The 20975-nt window shown below is 39.4% G+C and overlaps 1 protein-coding gene across 2 annotated transcripts in view; it reads left to right on the plus strand.

Moving 5' to 3' along the window:
- LOC124139363 (COP9 signalosome complex subunit 3-like) overlaps positions 1 to 20975 on the plus strand; it is a 24416-nt gene continuing 3441 nt past the window's right edge. The window contains exons 1-15 of one of the 2 annotated variants that reach the window (XM_048402691.1): positions 1 to 154; positions 510 to 639; positions 1366 to 1478; positions 2803 to 2852; positions 3444 to 3536; positions 4795 to 4869; positions 6562 to 6666; positions 6904 to 6993; positions 7661 to 7711; positions 11535 to 11636; positions 12297 to 12368; positions 13721 to 13807; positions 14775 to 14888; positions 16328 to 16408; positions 19819 to 19888. In XM_048402691.1, coding sequence (XP_048258648.1) covers positions 76 to 154; positions 510 to 639; positions 1366 to 1478; positions 2803 to 2852; positions 3444 to 3536; positions 4795 to 4869; positions 6562 to 6666; positions 6904 to 6993; positions 7661 to 7711; positions 11535 to 11636; positions 12297 to 12368; positions 13721 to 13807; positions 14775 to 14888; positions 16328 to 16408; positions 19819 to 19875 — 1299 coding nt within the window. In that variant the 5' untranslated portion in view covers positions 1 to 75 and the 3' untranslated portion in view covers positions 19876 to 19888. The remainder of the gene's footprint in view (positions 155 to 509; positions 640 to 1365; positions 1479 to 2802; positions 2853 to 3443; positions 3537 to 4794; positions 4870 to 6561; positions 6667 to 6903; positions 6994 to 7660; positions 7712 to 11534; positions 11637 to 12296; positions 12369 to 13720; positions 13808 to 14774; positions 14889 to 16327; positions 16409 to 19818; positions 19889 to 20975) is intronic. The other variant, XM_046506371.2, reaches the window with a different exon arrangement.

Raw genomic sequence — 20975 nt, forward strand, 5'->3', positions numbered from 1 at the left:
TTGTTAGAGTAAACATGACGTGCAAGAATATGTGCCGTTTTGTGATTATTCCGGACAAATTGCTGTTTGTCCGTGATGCGGGGGGCGGACATTTCCAAAATGGCGTCGGCACTCGAGACTTACGTGAATACTGTTCAGACTCTATCTTCACAAGGTATTCAATAATGGTGGTTTCTTGAAGTTTCAGATTTGCAACATTACACTTGATAATTTGTTTTGAAGATTGTTTATGGTTTGATCGTATCTAATGCCTTTATTAATGCGTTTTTCGTTGTTTAAATGTATGTGTCCGGTTTTCGATCATATGCTACTGAACATGTTAATGCGGATGATAATAACTATTTTCAAAGCGACATACATCAAGTCTGTCGTAATGTGTAATTCTGAATACCATTACATTAATTACAGTGTGATATTGCGTTCATCATATAATCTGTTACTATTTGAGCTCTGCTCATTTTCAGTACCAGTTGCAACCTGATCATTCGGTGTGAAATGTTTATTTGTAGGTAACTTTACACAGCTTTGTGAGTTCATCAGCAAAAGTGCAGACATTCTGGCCAAGAATGCAGCCCATCTGGATACTGTTTTAGCCACACTTGATGTGCAGCAGCATTCTCTAGGAATACTTGGAATTTTGTAAGTGTACTTTTCATGCTTTCTCTGTGTGTTTGGCTGTCTACTTTATATATTTTTTCAGCAAACATAGGCATGGTAAGGTTAGTGGTTAAAATAGAAATGAAAACAGTGTTTGAATTAAACGGGGAGTGGAGTCCTGGTGGTATGCTGTCATATATCTTGGACCTGGCTGAAATATGTTTGAATTATTTCTGCTTTATTTACTTGAAAATATTATATTACACAAAAAAAAGTAAAGTATAATTCAACATAACAACACATTGCCCAGTCTTTTAAGGAGCTGCAATTGGCTATGAAGTGTTGCACCCCTTTGTCAATGTGACATGAGCCAGTATCCTATGATCATGCCATTAATAATTTCATCATGTTCATGGGGTTGTATTTCACCCCGATTCTGACTTGGTTTGTTAGCGCCATATCCATCATGTCCATGCTCTTTATCATTGTTCATGAGTCATGGTAAACATCCAAGGCCTGATTAAGTCTGGACTTTCCTCTGACATTAAGCAGGTATGCCATGATTTAATTGAAAGACTGTTAAAATGAAGGCAGTATTAATCCAGCTTCCTCCCTCACCATGCTCACCCAAGATACAATTACACAGCGTGTTATCATGGTTATGTGCATCACAAAACAAATGGTATATTATTTATTGATCACATGGAAACTCAATACATTCTTTATCATGTTTATTGATATGATTTTCATGACATTCTATTTTTATAGATGTGTCAAATACAATCTTCCAAATATCCCTGACTTTGAGGCCCTTTATGGACTGACTCAAGAATTCATCACAACATGCAATGGAGAGCAAGTCCGATATGCCACTGACAGTTGTGAGTAGCTGTCTATCTTTCACATACATACATCATGAACAGGATGATAATGATCTTAATCAGGAAATGTATAAATTGCGTCCCAAGGGATGCACAATAATATTCATTGAATCAAAATTCTAGGCAAGAGTTCTACTCAAGTCCAGACAGACGCCACCCACGCAACACGATGTCTTTGTTCTTTGCAACTGTGTCAACGGCCGACGCGAGCCAGCGTGCATGTATTAGTTTAGCGGAAGAACTCTACTTAGCGCAATTAAGCGGTGCTATTTGGTGTGTGATTGGATTAATGTAAGATTGAGAATTCTCCTGTAAACCTGACAGAGGACATTTTCCTTCGATATAAATCCACTGATGCTTGAGAGGAGGGTGGTGTTGCATTCATATTGAGTCACATATTTGGCTAGGGGCCAGCGGTCACATTCTTTTGGAGACGCATTAATTTCACGATTTACAGATATACAGTATCAGTACTAAATATAATTGTTAAATCTTATAGTACAGTGCACTTCACCACTACTTTATTTTTTACTTTACTTACATTACTTTACAGGACCACCCATGCTTGCTGTAAGTGGCGACTAACATGATCGGGTGGTCAAGCTCGCTGACTTGGTTGATGCATGTCATTGTATCCAAATTGTGTAGATCAGTGTTCATGATGTCCATCACTGGATTCTCTGGTCCAGACTCGATTATTTACTGACTGCGGTCTTATAACTGGAATATTGCTGAATGCAGCATTAAACAACAAACAAAACTTTACAGGACCCTCATATTTCCTGTAAAGACCCTTAAAATGAGTAATTTTGGGGTCCTCTGGACCCCTTTTTTGTAGGTCAAGGTAAAACCTGCATAATGACATACAGTGAAACCTTGCTAACTCAAAAGTCCTGGAGACCATAAATGATAAAATATGTAAGGAGTTATGAGTTTGAGATATTCTAGTTATAGTCACCGAGATTTATTTTCAGGTTTATATAGTATGGCTTGAATATTGATCATGTTGATATGATTAAATTGTTCAAAGTTTTAAGGCATGGAAACACAAACTTGTATGATGTATGCACTTGTTTGAAAGATTAGGTAGCAGACTGAAAGTGTCCTTCTGTAATAAGCTGATACTTGTAGCTATAAGATTCAGAAACCCTAACCATAGTTACTATTATACTAAGAAATTCGATTGCACATTGTGTAGAACAAATCTGACCAACATGGTAGAAGGTATCTGGTGTACTGCAGTCTAGCCGTCCAACTTCCTGGCTCCAACTTGCTAATACATGCTGACCTCTATCACTGTACTTGTGTTTCTTCTTGTCTTCAGTTGCGGACCTATGCCACAAGTTTACACACAAGTTAGTAGAGAAGAAAGAGGTAACAACATAGGGGAGTCTGATAGTAATCATGGTAAAAGCGTAGAATAGGTCTTCAGCAACCCATGCTTGCCGTAAAAGGAGGCTATGCTTGTCGTAAAAGGTGACTAACAGGATTGGGTGGTCAGGCTCGCTGACTTGGTTGATGCATGTCATAGATCCCAAATGCGTGGATCGATGCTCATGATGTCAATCACTGGATTGTCTAGTTCAGACCCGATTATTTACAGACCGCCGTCATATAGCTGGAATATTGCTGAGTGCGGCGTTAAACAACAAACAAACAAACAACATGGTAAAAGCAGTGAGAGGATTCAATACTCACGACATGTAATCTACCAGGTACAAGCTGTGGAAACAAACAACTGCTAGAGTGTGGCATATGTGTTTGATGATTAACACTGACAAGACCACCTTAATTATGCCTTACATTTTGAACCTGGACTGCTTAAACATCCAGAAAAACATAATTCAAATTCTGTTGTAAAACAACAAAGACATAACTCATATTTTAGATATGCTTGCTGTAAGGAATGCTGCAAGTAGATAACTCATGTTTGCTGATGGGTTCTAACTTGTTTGTTGCATGCAGCCTGTCCGAGGTATCAAGGTGTTGACAACAGCCATTCAGAAGATTCAGCTATTTCCAGAACAACTGACGTCAATCCATGCTGATCTCTGTCAGGTAAACTAGACATATCTTAAAGAGCATTTGTAACATTCACAGGGTGTAGTTAGCAGTCGGGACATTCATCTATAATTAAAATTAATTATTTAGCAGTTAGCATGAAAATATTATTTTCTTAACATATGGATTTATGTCTTGATGGATAGAATGTGAGCCCAGAGAGAGGAAGGTTGGTGGTTCAATTTCTGTCATGCCAAAAGATGTTAAAAGATGCTGCTGGTTACCCTGCCTGGCGCTTGGCATTGAGGGGATAAAACAAGGACTGGTCGGCTTGGAGTCAGTATGATGTATCTGAATGGAGTGTCTATGTTAAACTACAGCATAGTATCTCAGTGGGCTAGCACTATTAACTGACATAAATCCAGTACAAACAGCCACACACATGTGTGCATGTTGCTATATATATATATATATATATATATATATATATATATATATATATATATATATACATGATATAATTTTGAGTGTGATGTTAAACTCCATTTCACAATGAATGTAATATTAGGCTAAACAAAATAATTGTTTTGATTATAAGGCACCTCCTGCATTATCATAAAGTTTGTTGCACGTTTTGTTTTTATTTCCATTTTAGAAAAAAATCCGCATATTCCATGATTCGGCACTGAAATGCTACAATACTTAAAACAGTGCGATCCAGTATAGCATACAGTTACTTCCCTTTACATGCGCACTGCTTTACTGTGCATCGTGTGTTATGGTCATGGCTACAATAGGAGTTTGTTTGTGCTTGTTTTGCTGTTTGCAAATTTAGTCAATGAAAACCTGAAATTTACGATAAAACATCACTTGACATGATGATTTAGATCACATGTGTATTTGTCTCTTAAAATAAGCTGGAAATAGCAATCAGCTGTTCACACATTTTCTCCCCTATCTGTGGGTGATTTAGTTTATAAAAGTACTTACTGTCATGGCCAGTATCAACTGAAATGAAATCAAAGCTCATTGTATGCGTGTACATGTATTATGCACTTACTGGTAGTCCAGCGGTAGTCAAATATTGTATTCCGGTATTTTACTCAACAAGGAATACATTTATGTTGGGAGGCTCTTTCCCAGGTTGATTGTACATAACTGTTTATGTGTTTACATAATCATGATAATAGTTTGAACAACAACAAAAAAAACACCACCCGCTCACACTATATTTTCTAAAGCAATTGCGTGAGAACCAATCGTTTTTTGTTTGTTTTGCCTTAGTCATTTAGAAATTGTCTGTCTTTTTCTTCAGCTGTGTTTACTTTCCAAGAACATGAAGCCAGCCCTCCCCTTCCTCCAGCATGACATCACAGACATCAGCAGAGAGGTAGGCAGTGGTCCACCCAGCAGTTGTAGCCTACTACCACATACTAATGAGGGCCCTACATGGGGGTGGTGTACTGTACATGGCATTATGTAGGGTATCAGGGTATCATCAATACTTCATTGGTCTGTGTACTCTATGTTCCTCAATCACCCGGGGCGGTTGGGTAGCCTAGTGGTTAAAGCGTTCGCTCGTCATGCCACAGACCCGGGTTCGATTCCCGACATGGGTACAATGTGTGAAGCCCATTTCTGGTGTCCCCCGCCATGATATTGCTGGAATATTGCTAAAAGCGGCGTTAAACCATACTCACTCACTCCTCCATCACCCAGGAATGCATACCAACAAATCCAGTCTGGTTCCAGTGATTTTGTTTTATTGTTTGTTTTTAACGCTGCACTGAACAATATTCCAGTTCTATGACGGTGGTTTGTAAATAATTGAGTCTGGACCAGACAATCCAGTGCTTGACATCATGAGCATCGATCCACACAATTGGGATGCGATGACATGCATCAAGCAAACCAGCGAGCCTGACCACCTGATCCTGTCAGTTGCCTCTTATGACAATAGGTCCCTGAAGACCTATTCTAACCCGAATGTTCACGGGTGTGGTTCCATTGAAAGGGGATCCAACATCCTCTGACCAATGGCTACATAGGCAGTATTTCTTGTGCAACATGTGCACTCTACACAGTGTTTTAATGTCAGACAACAGAAGTGTTCGTCCAAACATCATGCACACAGGAGGGCTCATTTGACCTCCGTGATTTATACACAGCCTCATTCATTACCAGACAGAAAATAGACACATGTCACTACTACACTGTATTCACGGATGATGATGTAGTGTTCACAAACCCAAGTACAGATGTTGGATGTGGGGGAATGTTCTTGTATATATTCACTTTAATGCACTTAGAGAGAAAAGAAGTCTGCTTTAAAGCAATGATATGAATTGGGTCCAGAGTCAATGTCTACTGTGAACATGAAGGAAAATAGCCTCAAAACATGATGTTCAGTTTGCAGATAGGCTGTGTGGAATTGAGTTTTGTTATAAAACATTTTGCCCTTCTGCCTAAAGACTGACAAAAGGCTGTTGGACATGGTTTGTTTAGAATGGATATTTGACATGATTCTTTCAAAATAGTCATGTTTGAATTACCTGACTAGCGCTCGGCATTATGGTTTGTTTAGAATGGATATTTGACATGATTCTTTCAAAATAGTCATGTTTGAATTACCTGACTAGCGCTCGGCATTAAGGGACCAAAAACAAAAACTGGTTGGCTTGGAGCCAGTGTACTGTCTGAGTGGGGTATTCATGTTAAAAGGTGGCATGGTATCTCAGTGGGCTAGCACTTTAAAATCGGTATTAGTCCGGACTAGTACAAGCAGCAACACACACACACATGCACGTTGCTATATAAGTGCAATAATCTTGAGCGTGATGTTTAACCCCATTTCACTCCCCCGTAAGGAGTGACTTAATGGATCGGATGACAAGGCTTGGTTCACGGTGTGTTGTCGTACCCAGGAGGGCTGTGGATATTGCTCAAAAGATCAATGACTCGAATTGGTCTCATTTCTTACAGACCACTGGAATATTGCTGAATGTGGTTTAAACAACAAACGAGACAGCCAGCACTTTTTACAGCCACTAAGTGAGAACTAATGTTAAGTATGTCATTGCAGGGCGGTCAGTTTGATGCACGGGACTTCCTGCTGTACTACTACTATGGAGGAATGATCTACACAGCATTGAAGAACTACAACAGGGCACTCTACTGTTTTGAAGTTGTAAGTAGACTGGGTCCACCATTCTGGCTTGTAACAGTGCATGTCCAGGAGACCCCACACAGTTCTAATGGGTCGCTAATGCAACGCAGGTGCTCCATGACTCAACAATAGGATGTACATAGGATGTTTTATTATGATATTTTTTGTAATATTTACAATTTTGTTGGCTAATAAAAGCATCAATGATCCTGTTTGGCCTTCAGCATAAAATTGTGATCGTCTCACTGATTGTTTCAGGCTGTGACGACTCCGAGCATGGCTGTCAGCCATATCATGATGGAATCCTACAAGAAGTTCATTTTGGTGGCACTCATTGTACATGGAAAGGTTTGTGTCTGAAGGGTGTTGCCTGTGTTCAACACATAAAACACATCTGCAAATACTTGCAAAGAAATGGAATGAAAGGACATTACCTGTCAAAGAGGATCTGAATGTTTTGTGTCATCATTTATAAGATCATAACTGATGTGAAATATGAATTTTAACCATGTTAATGGATGTGGTGATTAAAAATGCTGTATATATTCCAGTATTCAGTGAACAAGGTAAAGAGACTGCTCTCTCCAAGCCTTTCAGATCCTGTTTTCTTGAGCAGTGAGAACATGGTGGGGTAGCCTTGTGGTTAAAGTCTTTGTTCATGACACTGGAGATTCAGGTTTGATTCTCCACATAGGTATGAATAAACATTTATGAATGTGTCCACTGTAGAATTTTGAAATAGATTTTATTTTATTCTGACCTATACAAAGACCTAAAAATAATGGGTTCCATCCTTGTCATGTGTGAATGAGTGAGTGAGTGATTATGGTTTAACGCCGCTTTTAGCAATATTCCAGCAATATCATGGTGGGGGACACCAGAAATGGGCTTTACACATTGTACCCATGTGAGGAATCAAACCCGTGCATTCAGTGTGACGACCGAACGCTTTAACCACTAGGCTACCCCACTGTCCCCATCCTTGTAATGAGTGGTCTACTGATGTGTGTTTCAGATTCCTAACCTGCCAAAGTACACATCCCAGGTGGTAGCAAGGTACATAAAGGTAGGTTCATCAAATCTTCATCATCATGATTAGGGATCTGACGGGTACTTGTGTACTCCGGCAGTGGCTGAGTATATGTGGACTTGAGTACCCGATCATGGTAGATAACCCACATCTTAACTTCTCTAACACGCATGTTGCAGACATGGAAGAAAGAAAACGGTAACTGAGTCCGGGTCAGGTTAAGAGACACAGATTCTTGAGTCATTTTTTCTACCCATCAAATCCCTAATCATGATGATGATGAGCAACCAGACAGTGAAAGCACATGGATTAGCCCGGATTAGTATATTCACCTTTACTTTGTACCCATGATTTGTTATCATACACTGGTCATGCTGGAGGTGCCAGAGGGGTGTGCAGGATGTGTGCTCCAATACTTTTTTAAGACCCCTTGTGTCAACTCATGTCAGTCCCTTTAGACTAGTACTGAAGGGTTCTAGAAGGTTAAAGTTAAATTTTTAGACTTGTCCTACCTCTCACTCTGCAATTCTCTTCCTTTTTTCGATCCTAAGTGGAAAATAAAGGTTTCCAGCTTTAGACCTGTGAAGATCAGGGGTAGAATAGGTCTTCTGACTTGGTTGAAGCATTTCATCGATCCCAATTGCTCATAATATCAATCACTGGATTGTCTGGTCCAGACTCGATTGTTACAGACCACTGTCATATAGCTGGAATATTGCTGAGTACAGCGTAAAACAACAAACCTAACCTAATCTAAAGTTAATTCACCCGTACATACCTCACATTGCAAGGTCACCTCCTAGATTGGGGTCATACACACTTGCATGCTGGTTGACCTATGTGCGCCGATCACGTGTCTATTCCAGTCAACTCATTCTCTTTTAAATCGCCACACAGTGGTGACGTGTTTTCATTTTCAGGGAATCCATTTTCGTTTTTTCCCTTGCCATTTGTTCATTTTCGTCTTCTTTCCTGCATTGGCTTTGTCGTTTGGCTTGCGGTGCCATCATCAATTAGCCTATCCAAGAGTACAGAAAAACCTTCAAGTCTAAGAAGACATTCATTAAGAAGGCTATGTCATCGGACCGATCCTCCTTGCCGGAGGGCCAGGATAAATCGAACCCCGCTGGTCCCATATTTTCGCTGGATGATGAGGGAGATTCCGATTCCTTTCTCACTGAAGGCATGTCGACTGTATCTACGGACATAGCTTTGAAATCAACTCTACCCTGGACAGCTTCCAAAGGCTCGGATGCTGATGTGACCGACTCCTTACATCATCACAGCTTAATGACACCACTCGTACTGCCTCGAACCCTACTGATGACCGTCCTGTTGCTTCATCATTCCCAACAACTGTCATGGAGCTCGCTTCTATTGTACCCTAGGAAGGTACTCACACGATGGTTAACTCGCCTGATCCTACGGGTTTTTTCGACGATCGAGATCTCAGATTTGACACCTTCGTCAGGGCCAATGTATGGATTCGTCTGACCAAGGCTCGCGAACAACCCACTCTCGAGAGGTATTGCAAGAGAGTCGTCATTAATCTCATGCAATTGTATGCAATTGTCTGGAGTCTACAGTCACCTCACTCTGCCCGGAATGACCATCAAAGGATCAGCATCCTCCAGATAGGGATCTTCAGTCGGAGTTTCGCCAATTAGAACCGCCCACTTTCGGTTCACCTCAATACAACGAGACCACTCGCCGGATCACCAATTCTTGAAGGTTCGTCGGACCTTGGAAGTTTGAAGTAACATCATCTAACTGAACCTTTTCGGGAACAGAGCATACATTTAAGGATAAACGAACCTGTAAGGATCAACACAGACTCGAATTGTCCTTGAACCTCTAAGGATTGGGGACATTCAACGACACATACTTTCCTGAGGTTCGACGAACCTATCTACAGATTGATGTTTACCTACGGATCGTTACACATCCTATGACAGATAATCAGGGAATTTATGAGACTATTCGCATTCTTCACGCTTGGGTTTGGAGGAGGAACGCTACAATGAAGCTCTTGGTCATTCACCTGACGTGACACAGTCTTCTTTGTCCTCCAGACTTTCCACCACGAGATTACCCCAACTCCTATGATTTTCACCAACGTCAGTATTATCCTTGGAACCACACTTATGCACATGAATGGGAACATCACCCACGTTATAGGGATTCATTTCTTCCATGGCATTTTGTACCTGACTTTATGTGTTTTTCCTCTGTTCACGTACCAGGATCATAACATTCTTTGAGAGTGTTTTATTTCTATCTACGAGTTTTTGTCTCATGACACTTAAGTTTGTATTCTGTATTGTACCACTGTTAAGCTGTAGCTTCTCATAAATATCCTACAGTTGTTGCCTTTATAGACTGGAAGTTGTACCCCACCATCCAACCATGGGATACAAGGGCTGGTCAAAAGGTTCTAAGCCTAACAAACAAAACCAACAATTGTGAAAGTGTTGTTAATTTTATTTTTCAACATAATCTCCCTGCTTATCAATACACTTCTCATATCAATAGTGAAGCTTTCCAATTCCAGTCAGAAGGAAGTTTTCTGAAGCCACCCTGAAAAACCCATTGAAGGCAGCTTTGAGGTCATTGTTGTTGTCATAGCACTTTCCACGAAGGTGTTCTCTCAGTTAAGGAAACAGGTGAAAATCAATTTGTGCCAGGTGTGGCGAGTATGGAGGGTGAGGACGTCATTCGAACCTACATTGTCGCACAGCAGCCTTTGCAAGTCGAGATGTGTGAGAAGAGGCATTGTCATGAAGAGGTAGAAATCCAGCAGTCAGTACTCCTCGTCGCTTTTCTTTGATAGAATTTCTCTGACGATGAAGCAAATCAGCATAGTAGGCACCAATAATCGTCTTTTGACTTTCTAAGTAATCAACAAGGATCCTTTACATCCTAGAATACAGCGACAGTGGCCATAACTTTCTTCACTTATCTTGAAGACTTGATTTTCTTTGGTGCCGGAGAAGAGGAATGGTGCCATTCCGTGGATTAATATTTTGACTTGGGATCATAGTGGTAGATCCATGTTTCATCACCCTTTACTAATCTCTTTTTGAATTTGACAAAATCTTCCTCAGTTAGCTCTAAAGTTTTACTGGCAATGTCAGTTTTTTCCCTTAAAATCAGAATTAATAAATTTGTCTTATTCATCTGTAATTGTTCATGAATAATAGTTTCAATGGATCCATGACATGTGTCTTCCTCAAGTTCAGCAATGGTAATACGTCTATCTGACAGTATAAGTTTTTATCTCCTTGATTGAATCTATCAGGTTCAACTGGCTGGCACTAATATACAAACAGACCAAATACACTTGCAGTGAACTACTCAAACAATGTACTACATTAGCTAGATCACTTTGTTATGGCCCATAGTTGAAAGTTAGTCTGGCTTAGAACACTTTATGTGCCCACCCTTCCATCCCCGCATTGCAATTCCTTAGTCCACACGCTCTTGAAAGAGAATGAGTTGACAAGGGATAGACACGTGATCAGTGCAAGAAGGTCAACCAGCATGCATAGCACGCATGACCCAGATCTGGGAGGTGACCATGGCGATGTGAGGTATGACAGGGTTAATTAACTTTAGAAGCTGGAAACTTTTATTTCAGACACGTTTCCACTCAGAATCAAAAGAAAAAGAGAAATGCATAGTGTGAGATAGGATAAGTATATAAATGTGTAATTTATTGTATAATTTCTAATTTCATATACACTTAGAAGATAAAAGATTTGATGTGCCATTAACAATGAGCTGTTTGAATCTGACACTATTTGCTGTTTTCCCTCAAATCTGACTTAAGTTCTAACTGAAATGTTTGTTTCTCTTGTAGCCTCTTTGTCAAGCATATCATGATCTTGCTCATTCTTATGCAACAAACAACCCAGATGAACTTCGAACAACTGTTACTAAGCACACAGAAACCTTCACAAGGGTATGTATGATGGTGCTGGGGGTGGATGGTGGCTAGTTACCCCTCTGTTAGACTGGTTGGCGGAGATATCCTTGTTTGATTCAAGTCCATATTATGCTGAACTCTACTGGAATGGAGTGTGGTTGAACTTGTAAGTTGTACACACACAAATGGTTTGGGACTGTGGGGTCCAACTTCTTCATCTGATACATGATGCAAGATGAAGATCTTGGGATTTTAACTATCGATGCATTGTCCTGATGGCAATACATCCAAGTTAAAAACACAAATCAGATTAATAGAATCAGACGTGAGTAAATGAATGCAAACAGATCAGAGACATCTGCTTGAACTCCCACACATTGTGTAGGGATTTGGATAAGATATGAGTGTCACCATCAGAGTGTTAAAATAGCAATTTCCTTTCTCACAAAATCACCACCTATTTGCCAGTATAAATGACTTGGGTGGTTGGGGAGGGGGACAAAGGAGATGTTCTCCTTAAGAGTTTTGTTGAACTTAAATGATTCTAGTTATCCATTTTCAAATATCTTTTATGCACACTCAGGACCCTACAATTATATTTACTCATCTGTTTTTTTCTACGAGATGCTCCTGTAGTAAGGTTCCTTGATACATTATTTGTACCATCTGGTAGTTTGATCCCATGACTGTTTCCAGGACAACAACATTGGTCTGGTGAAGCAGTGCATCACATCATTGTACAAGAAGAATATACAAAGACTTACAAAGGTAGGCGTCTAGTGGCCTTTGAATGTAATGTGTTTAGAATAGTTTTTTATCGATGCAATTATTCTTATCAATCTTCCAATCCTAGTTCAGTTATATGTCTTGTTACTTTTAATGATACCTTGTCTTAGTGCATACATCACTCAGATGCTTGGCACTTTTGGACATACACCTATTAGTTCTTTGTTAAGTTGACATTTTCAGTTTGTGAGATATGTTAGAAAATTTGAATGTGTACTGTATTTGATGTCTAACTAATATAAGCATGATGAAGGCACCTGCTCCAAAAACTTTTAAAACCACCCACCCATAGAACATTTACAGGCACTGATTGTTGTAATTGCACCAGTAACCCATTTTAACCCCAGTATTTTCATTTGGGGAACGATGTTACATCTCGTTTTCGTTATATTTCCCTGTTCAAGTTTATTTTTGGTCAACCATTTTGTATCCCCTAAAGTATTAAAATCTGCAAAGTTGCTATGTTGACTTTACTTGCCCTTTAGTATAAGGGTAACGCTATTTTTCAGGGCATTATCATTTGCCGAAGCCCAAGGTCTTCCATTAACTGCCCGACGAAGGAGGGCAGTTGAAAAGACCGAGGGCTTCTGCAAATGATAATGCCCTGAAAAATAGCGTTACCGTTATTATAACTAAAATGGATAGAATTTGTAATCAACTAAATATAAACAATATCAGTTTTGAAACATTTAGTACAATCAACACGGATTTCACTGACCCACTTTTTACAAATATGGAAACGTCATAGATCAAACCAGATGACGTCACTATTGATCATGACGTCACCTTTCCTATCCCTGTGACGGGCGTGATAATGGCCCAGCATCAAGCAATTTGAGAACATTATCAAGTTACAGTGGCTCGCTCATTTCTGATAACATGTGGGTGGTTTAATGATAATTCTATCCATTTTAACTACAAGAATGTATGGAGTCTGAACTTCAGTAGCAGATGTGCTATTAACTGGAACATGTGATTCAGTCATACTAAAACTAAAAATAGGTTATTGATATAGATTCATGAAGGTTCATCATATATTCATAATGTACCAATGCTGTGGGGATGTTAGAACTGGACCCCAGCAACTGTTGTACGACGCGACTTAATGATCGGGTGGTCAGGATCTGTGACTTGGTTTATTGTGTGTCATTGTATCTAGATGGAATCGATCGTTGCTCATGATATCAATCACTGGTTTGTAAGACAATTTACAGGCCACCATTATATAGCTGGAACATTGCTGAGTGTGATGTTAAACAAGCAACAAACATAATAAACCAATAAAGGTATAAGAATTTACTGAATTCCCAGTTTGAATGTTGCTTGCTCTGCAGACTTTCCAGACCCTTTCACTGACCGACATGGCCAACAGAGTTCACCTGTCTGGCGCCAAGGAGGCGGAGAAATATGTCCTGCACATGGTACGTACAATCATTATCAACCAACAGAGAGAAGCCCTGTTCTGTCAAATTTACTGTGCATCACTTTACTGTGCAAGCATCCACTGGACATGGGTGTAAATATTCATTACGATACTGGTGATTCTTGATCCGTCATTACCCTACCAGGGAATATGGGACTCACAGCCTGGTACTGCTTGACTAATTAGAAGTAAAATCAAATCATGTTGACTGGGTAAAGGCGATACAGCCCTCAAATGTTACTAGTCATTGAGGACTGCCATTATTGGATCTCAGGCGAGTGGACCAGCAATATTTGTGAAGACTCTTCACTTAAGTGTTTAACTTGTAAGACCTGTGTCACTTCCACTCATTTGGTGCTTTTGTCCCACAGTAAGCCAACATACATGTCTAACTGAAATCATAGCATGTTTTCTAGCCACCATACAGCTGTGATATTGCTGACATGGCTTTTTTAACTTCCCTGTATTCTCTCACTATGACTGAAACATTGCTAAACTGCCACCTCACTCAGCCAGCCATTTATTGACACAAAGACATCAAATTGCAGTGATTATTGTAACTGTCCTGTTTTAACATTGATTTACAATAGTCCTACTACCACCAGCACTTTGTGCTGTCAACATCTCTGTAGTTGCTCATCTTCATGATCTGTTTGTAGCAGTTGTTTTGGTTCTGTCATTGATGCTTGTCACAGATTGATTACCGTACGTCACATCACTCAGTCATTGTCCTCTGGGGATTTCAGTTTAGAATTGACCCCAGTAATGTATACTTGTCTTAAAATGGGTGATCTTGATCAGTTATTTACAGCCTGTTGAGTTAAAGATGAAATAGGGCTGACTGCAGCATAAAATAACAAATATAGAAATAAAACCAAACAAACAGATCACTCAGTCATTATTGCCTGTCTATCACATACATGTTAGCTTGGCATATTATTAAACCACATCCTTGTTGTCCGTAGATAGAGGATGGTGAGATCTATGCAACCATCAACCAGAAAGATGGGATGGTCCGGTTCCAGGACAGCCCGGAGAAGTACAACAACGCAACCATGCTCCTCCAGGTGGATCAGGAGGTAGGCTGCACTGCAACAGGACACACCCATCCAGGGCTGTAGGGATTCACCCAATAGTGATGGATTATGATACTTTGTGCTAGCATATCCCTATTGTATCAATAGAACACATCAAATGGATGAGGGGGAGATGTTGTAGCGTAAGAGCTCTGCCACCACAATTAGTCTTCTCATCCACACGCCTATGACAGATGTTAAAGACTTCATACATGTTATACCTGCTATATACCCCTGAGAAAACTTTCAGACACATGAGTGGACGACCTTGAAGGTCAAGGTCAGACAATATGAATTGGGTGTCAAAGAAGCTTTTGTACACGATAACTTGAGTATTTGTGAATTTAATTTGATGGAACTCAGTATTTGTGAATTTAATTTCATGGAACTTAGCATACATTTTCTCTAAGGCAGGTTCTTAATCGCATCAAAGTTTGGTTGACATACAAATAAGGTCAAGGTCACTAGAGGTCAAATTATGGAAAATGGTTCAAATTAAATGACATTTCCTATTTCATGAACAATCAAAACTTTTTGCAAGCAGTTTAGATGACTTTATAGTAACTTACAACACTGTCATATGTTATGATTGTGAAATACGGTAGCAAGGTCTTTTTTCAAGGCTTGAAATGACTTGTAAATAGTTTCTTTCAGGAAGTATTGTTAATATTGAATGGAGACTTCTTATTTGTAACACCACCAAAGTTTGCCATATGCAATGTTCTCGCAAGTGATTGTTTGATGCTGAAGGCCTAGGTCAATTAGTTAAAAGTAGATGTCCCGAAAAGCTTGTATTTACACAATATCTTGAGCATTTATGAATAAAATTTGACAAAACTTTACCTACATGGTCGTTATGCAGTTCATAGCTGAGATTGAAGGTCAAGGTCATTAAATGAGAAATGTTTCTGTTTCAAAGTTGTACTTCATTGGCCATTTGTTTCTCCATACTGGAAGTGCTCATAGCTTTGTTATTAAGGTGTCTAGAGGCATGGCATGTCTGTTTCAATGTACTGCATTGGGTATGTTTTCCCAAACAGAAACTGATGTCATTAAATAACTTTGTTATTAAGGTTGCTAGAGGCATGTCTGTTTCAATGTACTGCATTGGGTATGTTTTCCCAACAGAAACTGATGTTATTAAATAACTTTGTTATTAAGGTGTCTAGAGGCATGTCATGTTTGTTTCAATGTACTGTGTTAGGTATTTGTTTCACAAACAGAAACTGATGTTATTAAATAACTTTGTTATTAAGGTGGCTAGAGGCATGTCATGTTTGTTTCAATGTACTGTGTTAGGTATGTGTTTTCACAAACAGAAACTGATGTTATTAAATAACTTTGTTATTAAGGTGTCTAGAGGCATATTTACATATGTCTAAGGTTGTCTATGTTGTTAGGTGTGATGGCTGGTATACTATATCCTCATTACTTGTTTCCAGATGCAGAAATGTATAGAGCTTGATGAAAAGTTGAAGACAATGGATCGAGAAATCACCGTTAACCCACAATATGTTCAAAAGGTTTGTGCATAAATACTGCAAGTTTATTGATATGTACTTGCATATATCTGTCAATGCCACTATAACAATCAGCTTGGATCAGTGTTGATGTTTTGCAAGATGGGAGTGTCACAGTTAGGGTTGTAGCTAGTCACTGATGCATTGCAAATTTACACCTGACTATAGGATGCCTACCCAAGTGGAGATTCAGATTTAAATTCTGTATTGATTTAAAAAAAGTAATTTTATTAAGGTGTGCAATAACCCAGCCTGATAACTACTCAAGCTGATGTTACCTTGTCACTTGTCACAAAGCAAGATATCCCCATGAAGATCCAGGTAGAGAAAATGTCTTCAAAAACCCATGCTTGCCGGAAATGGCGACTATGCTTATCGTAAGGGGCGATTAAGGGGATCGGGTGGGCAGGTTTGCCGAGTTGGTTGATGTATGTCATCGTATCCCAATTGTGTAGATCAATGCTTATGATGTCAATCACTGGATTGTCTGGTCCAAATTTGATTAATTACAGCCTGCCATCATATAGCTGAAAGACTGCTGAGTGTGGCGTTACACAACAAACAAACAATACAAACAAACAACACAAGATGCTGAATGTGATTGCATAGTAGTAACAGAATGAGACCATATTATTAACCTGTCATGAGAATTAAACATGAAGTGGATGATGTGAAAACAAAATGCAAATTAAGTAGACATAAGTATTTATATATGTATACTTATACTGTTCACACACACACACACACACACACACACACACACACACACAAACCTCTGAAAAATAAGGTTTGGTTTGTTGTTTAACACCGCACTCAGCAATATTCCAGCTATATGACGGCAGTCTGTAAATAATTGAGTCTGGACCTGACAATCCAGTGATTGACATCATGAGCATAGACTCACGCAATTGGGATACGATGACATGCATCAACCAAGTCAGCGAGCCTGACCACCCGATCGCATTATTCGCCTCTTACGACAAGCCTAATTACCTTTTACAGCAAGCATGGGTTGCTGAACGCCTATTCTATCCCGGAGAAGCTTCACGGGTGGACTGAAGTATTGATACATATACTTATAATGTATATATAAACACACACACACACCAGAAAAATAAGGAGCACCACTTACTATATATTAACTATTACAACAAATTGCACAGAAACCAAAATTGATGCCGATGACATGTTTTTAATGGTTCCATGGCAATAGTTTTTTGACTACCCTTTTATTTGCTCCATCTGCTTTTGTATCCTGTGATAAGATGTAGTTGTTGAGGAAGTCTGGAGGAACACACAGTGTTCTTGTACAAATGTTGGACCAGGTATCGGTGGTTTCTCACACATTCATCGAAATGAGATGAATGTCGTATGTAGATATTTGCAAAAGATGTATGTCAGCTCGGAATGTATGACACTATTTAAGAGATGGTTCTCGACTTGTTTCCAAGTATATGTATGGATCCATCTGTTAGGTATGCAGTGTCACCCTTAGACACATTGTCTCTTGTAGCATTGCTCATAGATTATCTGTGAACGTTTCCCTTTCCCTTTGATTAACTAAAGCATGGGTGGGTGGATGAATTATGAAATTTGATATCTTACCAAGGATACTGATAGCTAAACCACTGCAGACAAGGCAGTTAATTAGCATGATTAGAAGATAAACATACTGTGAGCTAGGTTAATACCTGTAGATCTAACTACGCTAAATGAATTTGGAGGTTTCAAATGTTAAATTTATTAGTGTTACATCTTGAGGTAACCTAGCTCTACATTGAGTAGAGTATCTTTTTCTCCATTCTACTATGACTAAATAAAACACGAACTCTTTGGTGTAAGCAAATATATTGAGTGAAGCGGCATGGGTTGACTCCAGGGTTTTGAGTGGGTTGTTGATCCGAATTACTCGAACATATGACAGGCACTGAAAGCATATAGGGACAGCAACTTGGTAAGCTAACATGAGGTGGGTATCCCTAAAGAAAACTATGCAAGCTTTTGAAAGCTTTCATTCTACACTGCATGTCACCATTACGAGGTCACATTGCTCTTTGTAACGCAAAAGATATAACGTCACAGTCGTATACAGAAAATCTCCAAATTCCAACCTTTCGGTTGTCTCCAAAACTAATTGTACATTCTCTTTGTCGATTTCTATTGTGTTTTCTGCACAAAATGTATTGCCACACATCCCTTGAATATTGTAGTAACTTTACATTTTGTAACCTATAATTGTAGATATAATTATTCAAATATGCCTACCGACAATGACTGAAAAAAGTACTATTCTAGGAATATTAGCTTCTGCAGTGATGCTGCTGACAAATTGAATCAGAGGGGGTTTATTGTAATTTGCCAACCTCTGATTGACCAATGAGAATCGAGTAATTTCCGAATTCATGGTAGAATACTCAGTAGCTCACAGTATTGACAGTTGTTCAGTATCCCCATGTGTAATCCTCATACCCTCTAGGAGATTCTTGTGACAGAATAGGTCCCCAGTTCCCATGCATGTCCACTAGTGAAGATTGTGTGGTTACAATGTTTAACCTTGCTATTGTCCCGAGATCATTCACGTCTGCCACTAGTTTGCCCTGATTATGGACAAGCTGCTGATCTAGCCAGAAAGTGATGTGGTGTAAGCCGGTATTCACTCTCTCCCTGACCCTCAAGGTGACATTGTCTGCCACATCTAAACACTAACCACTGCTAACACTGCTTACAATTTAGATGCACAAGTAATTTATAATACACCTCTCAATTCTCAAGGTACTATATGTTTGTATGAGTCCATCCTCGATTACCTGGTGTATGATATCGCCAATCCAGTGTGATAAGTACCATGGATCCATTCAATGCAAAAAATTATCATTATCCTCATTTCTTTTGTCACTAAATCATCACAGAATTTCTCTTGCTCACAAGTTTGAAATCGCCAATCAAACAGACTCTTCGTAAAGAAAGTTCGGCTAAATTATACTTTCAAAATTGTGTCCTCATACATGTTACAGTAATTCTAGGCAGAAGACTGTTGAAAATGAACATTTGTCTGGAAATATTGTTTTCCTGTCAAAATAGTTTTCCATCGTGGGAGGAAGGTCCTTGTGTTATCAGCTATTCACAGTTGTATTTGAGATGGTTTGGTACTTGTGAGATTGCTGCTTATTTTAATCTTGAAAGTTATGTAACTTGATTGGATGATTATTTTGTAGTGTCCTGTACTTGTATTAGTGTCAGTCGGAACTAGAGTCCAAACAAAGCCATGAAGGCAAATGGGTCCTGGGTATTTATCATAATAGAATGGAAGTATTATACACTGGATAATCGATAACCAATCACTCAGTAGGATAACCAATCAGCAGTGATGACTCAGACCAGCAATTCATGTTTGTTCATGATTTATTTTGCAGCAGTCGGTCGAGACGTATCGACATGATGAATCTAACAGCATTACGCTTTGGGCTTGACCAGACAAGTGGGGTAGCTCTCACCTAGAACTAAGTCCGATATCTCAGTATGAATGTTGTTGGCTTGAATCATTTTCATCTAAGCATCTCAACTGGCACTGTGTTCCTCCCACTGTTAGCTTGGATCATTTGCTGTTTGATGTTGTCAGCAATGGTGTTCTTCACATGTGAACAAGCATAATTAGGGGTAATTTCACGTCATTTCAGTAGCCCTTGCTCTGCTTTCTGTTGTTTTGAAGTAATCAGTTGGGTATGTTTAAGCTCTGTAGTGATGTAGCAGGTGATGAATTTAATTTGTGTGAATCATTCTCATCATAGTCGTCTGTTGGAGGATGTCCACCACTACCAGGGTTACTTCACAATGCTAGAAAATGTTGACTATTTCAGTGCAAAGTTACATCTCCAAAAACTGATCAGAGTTGGTATCTCACTCCAATATATTCACACTGAAATCAACAGAATAGAACAGGATTCAGGGCTGGGACGAGTCCAAATTTACTACCCGGGTACCCACCCCCCAATTACCCAACCCTACCTGGGTACCCACTGTAGGCCTCAGGAGATGTCTCAGATTGGGAACATTTTTAGCATAGCCTTGGAAAAACGTATTCAGATACATGTATAAAACAATCTGGTCATTCATACACTGAAGTTGAATTAAGTTATATCTTTATTCAACCCTATGAAAAATCAGAAGGAATGGGTGGATAGTCAGAAAGATATGCGAACATTAGTGACTTGTTGTGTAACCATAGAGTTCTAGATAATTTTTGTCATAGTATAGTATATAGTATTCACGACCATCCGTCCGTCCTGTGTACGTCCCACCTGTTTGTTGCCGCGATATCTCAAGAACTAAACACTGGATTGTCTTCATATTTGGAACTATGGTGTATATACAGACTCTGTAGACACCAGTCGGTTTTGGTGACCTTGACCCCATTTTCAAGGTCACAGCAGGCAAATCTGCTTTTGGAGTTGGAAAACGGTGTTGCCACGATATCTCAGGAACTAATCGCTGGATTGTTTTCATATTTGGAACTATGGTGTATATACAGACTCCGCAGACACCAGTCGGTTTTGGTGACCTTGACCCCATT

This window comes from Haliotis rufescens, unplaced genomic scaffold (assembly GCF_023055435.1).
Source record: "Haliotis rufescens isolate VD_foot unplaced genomic scaffold, xgHalRufe1.0.p SCAF_28, whole genome shotgun sequence".
In the NCBI taxonomy this organism is placed as follows: Eukaryota; Metazoa; Mollusca; class Gastropoda; order Lepetellida; family Haliotidae; genus Haliotis; species Haliotis rufescens.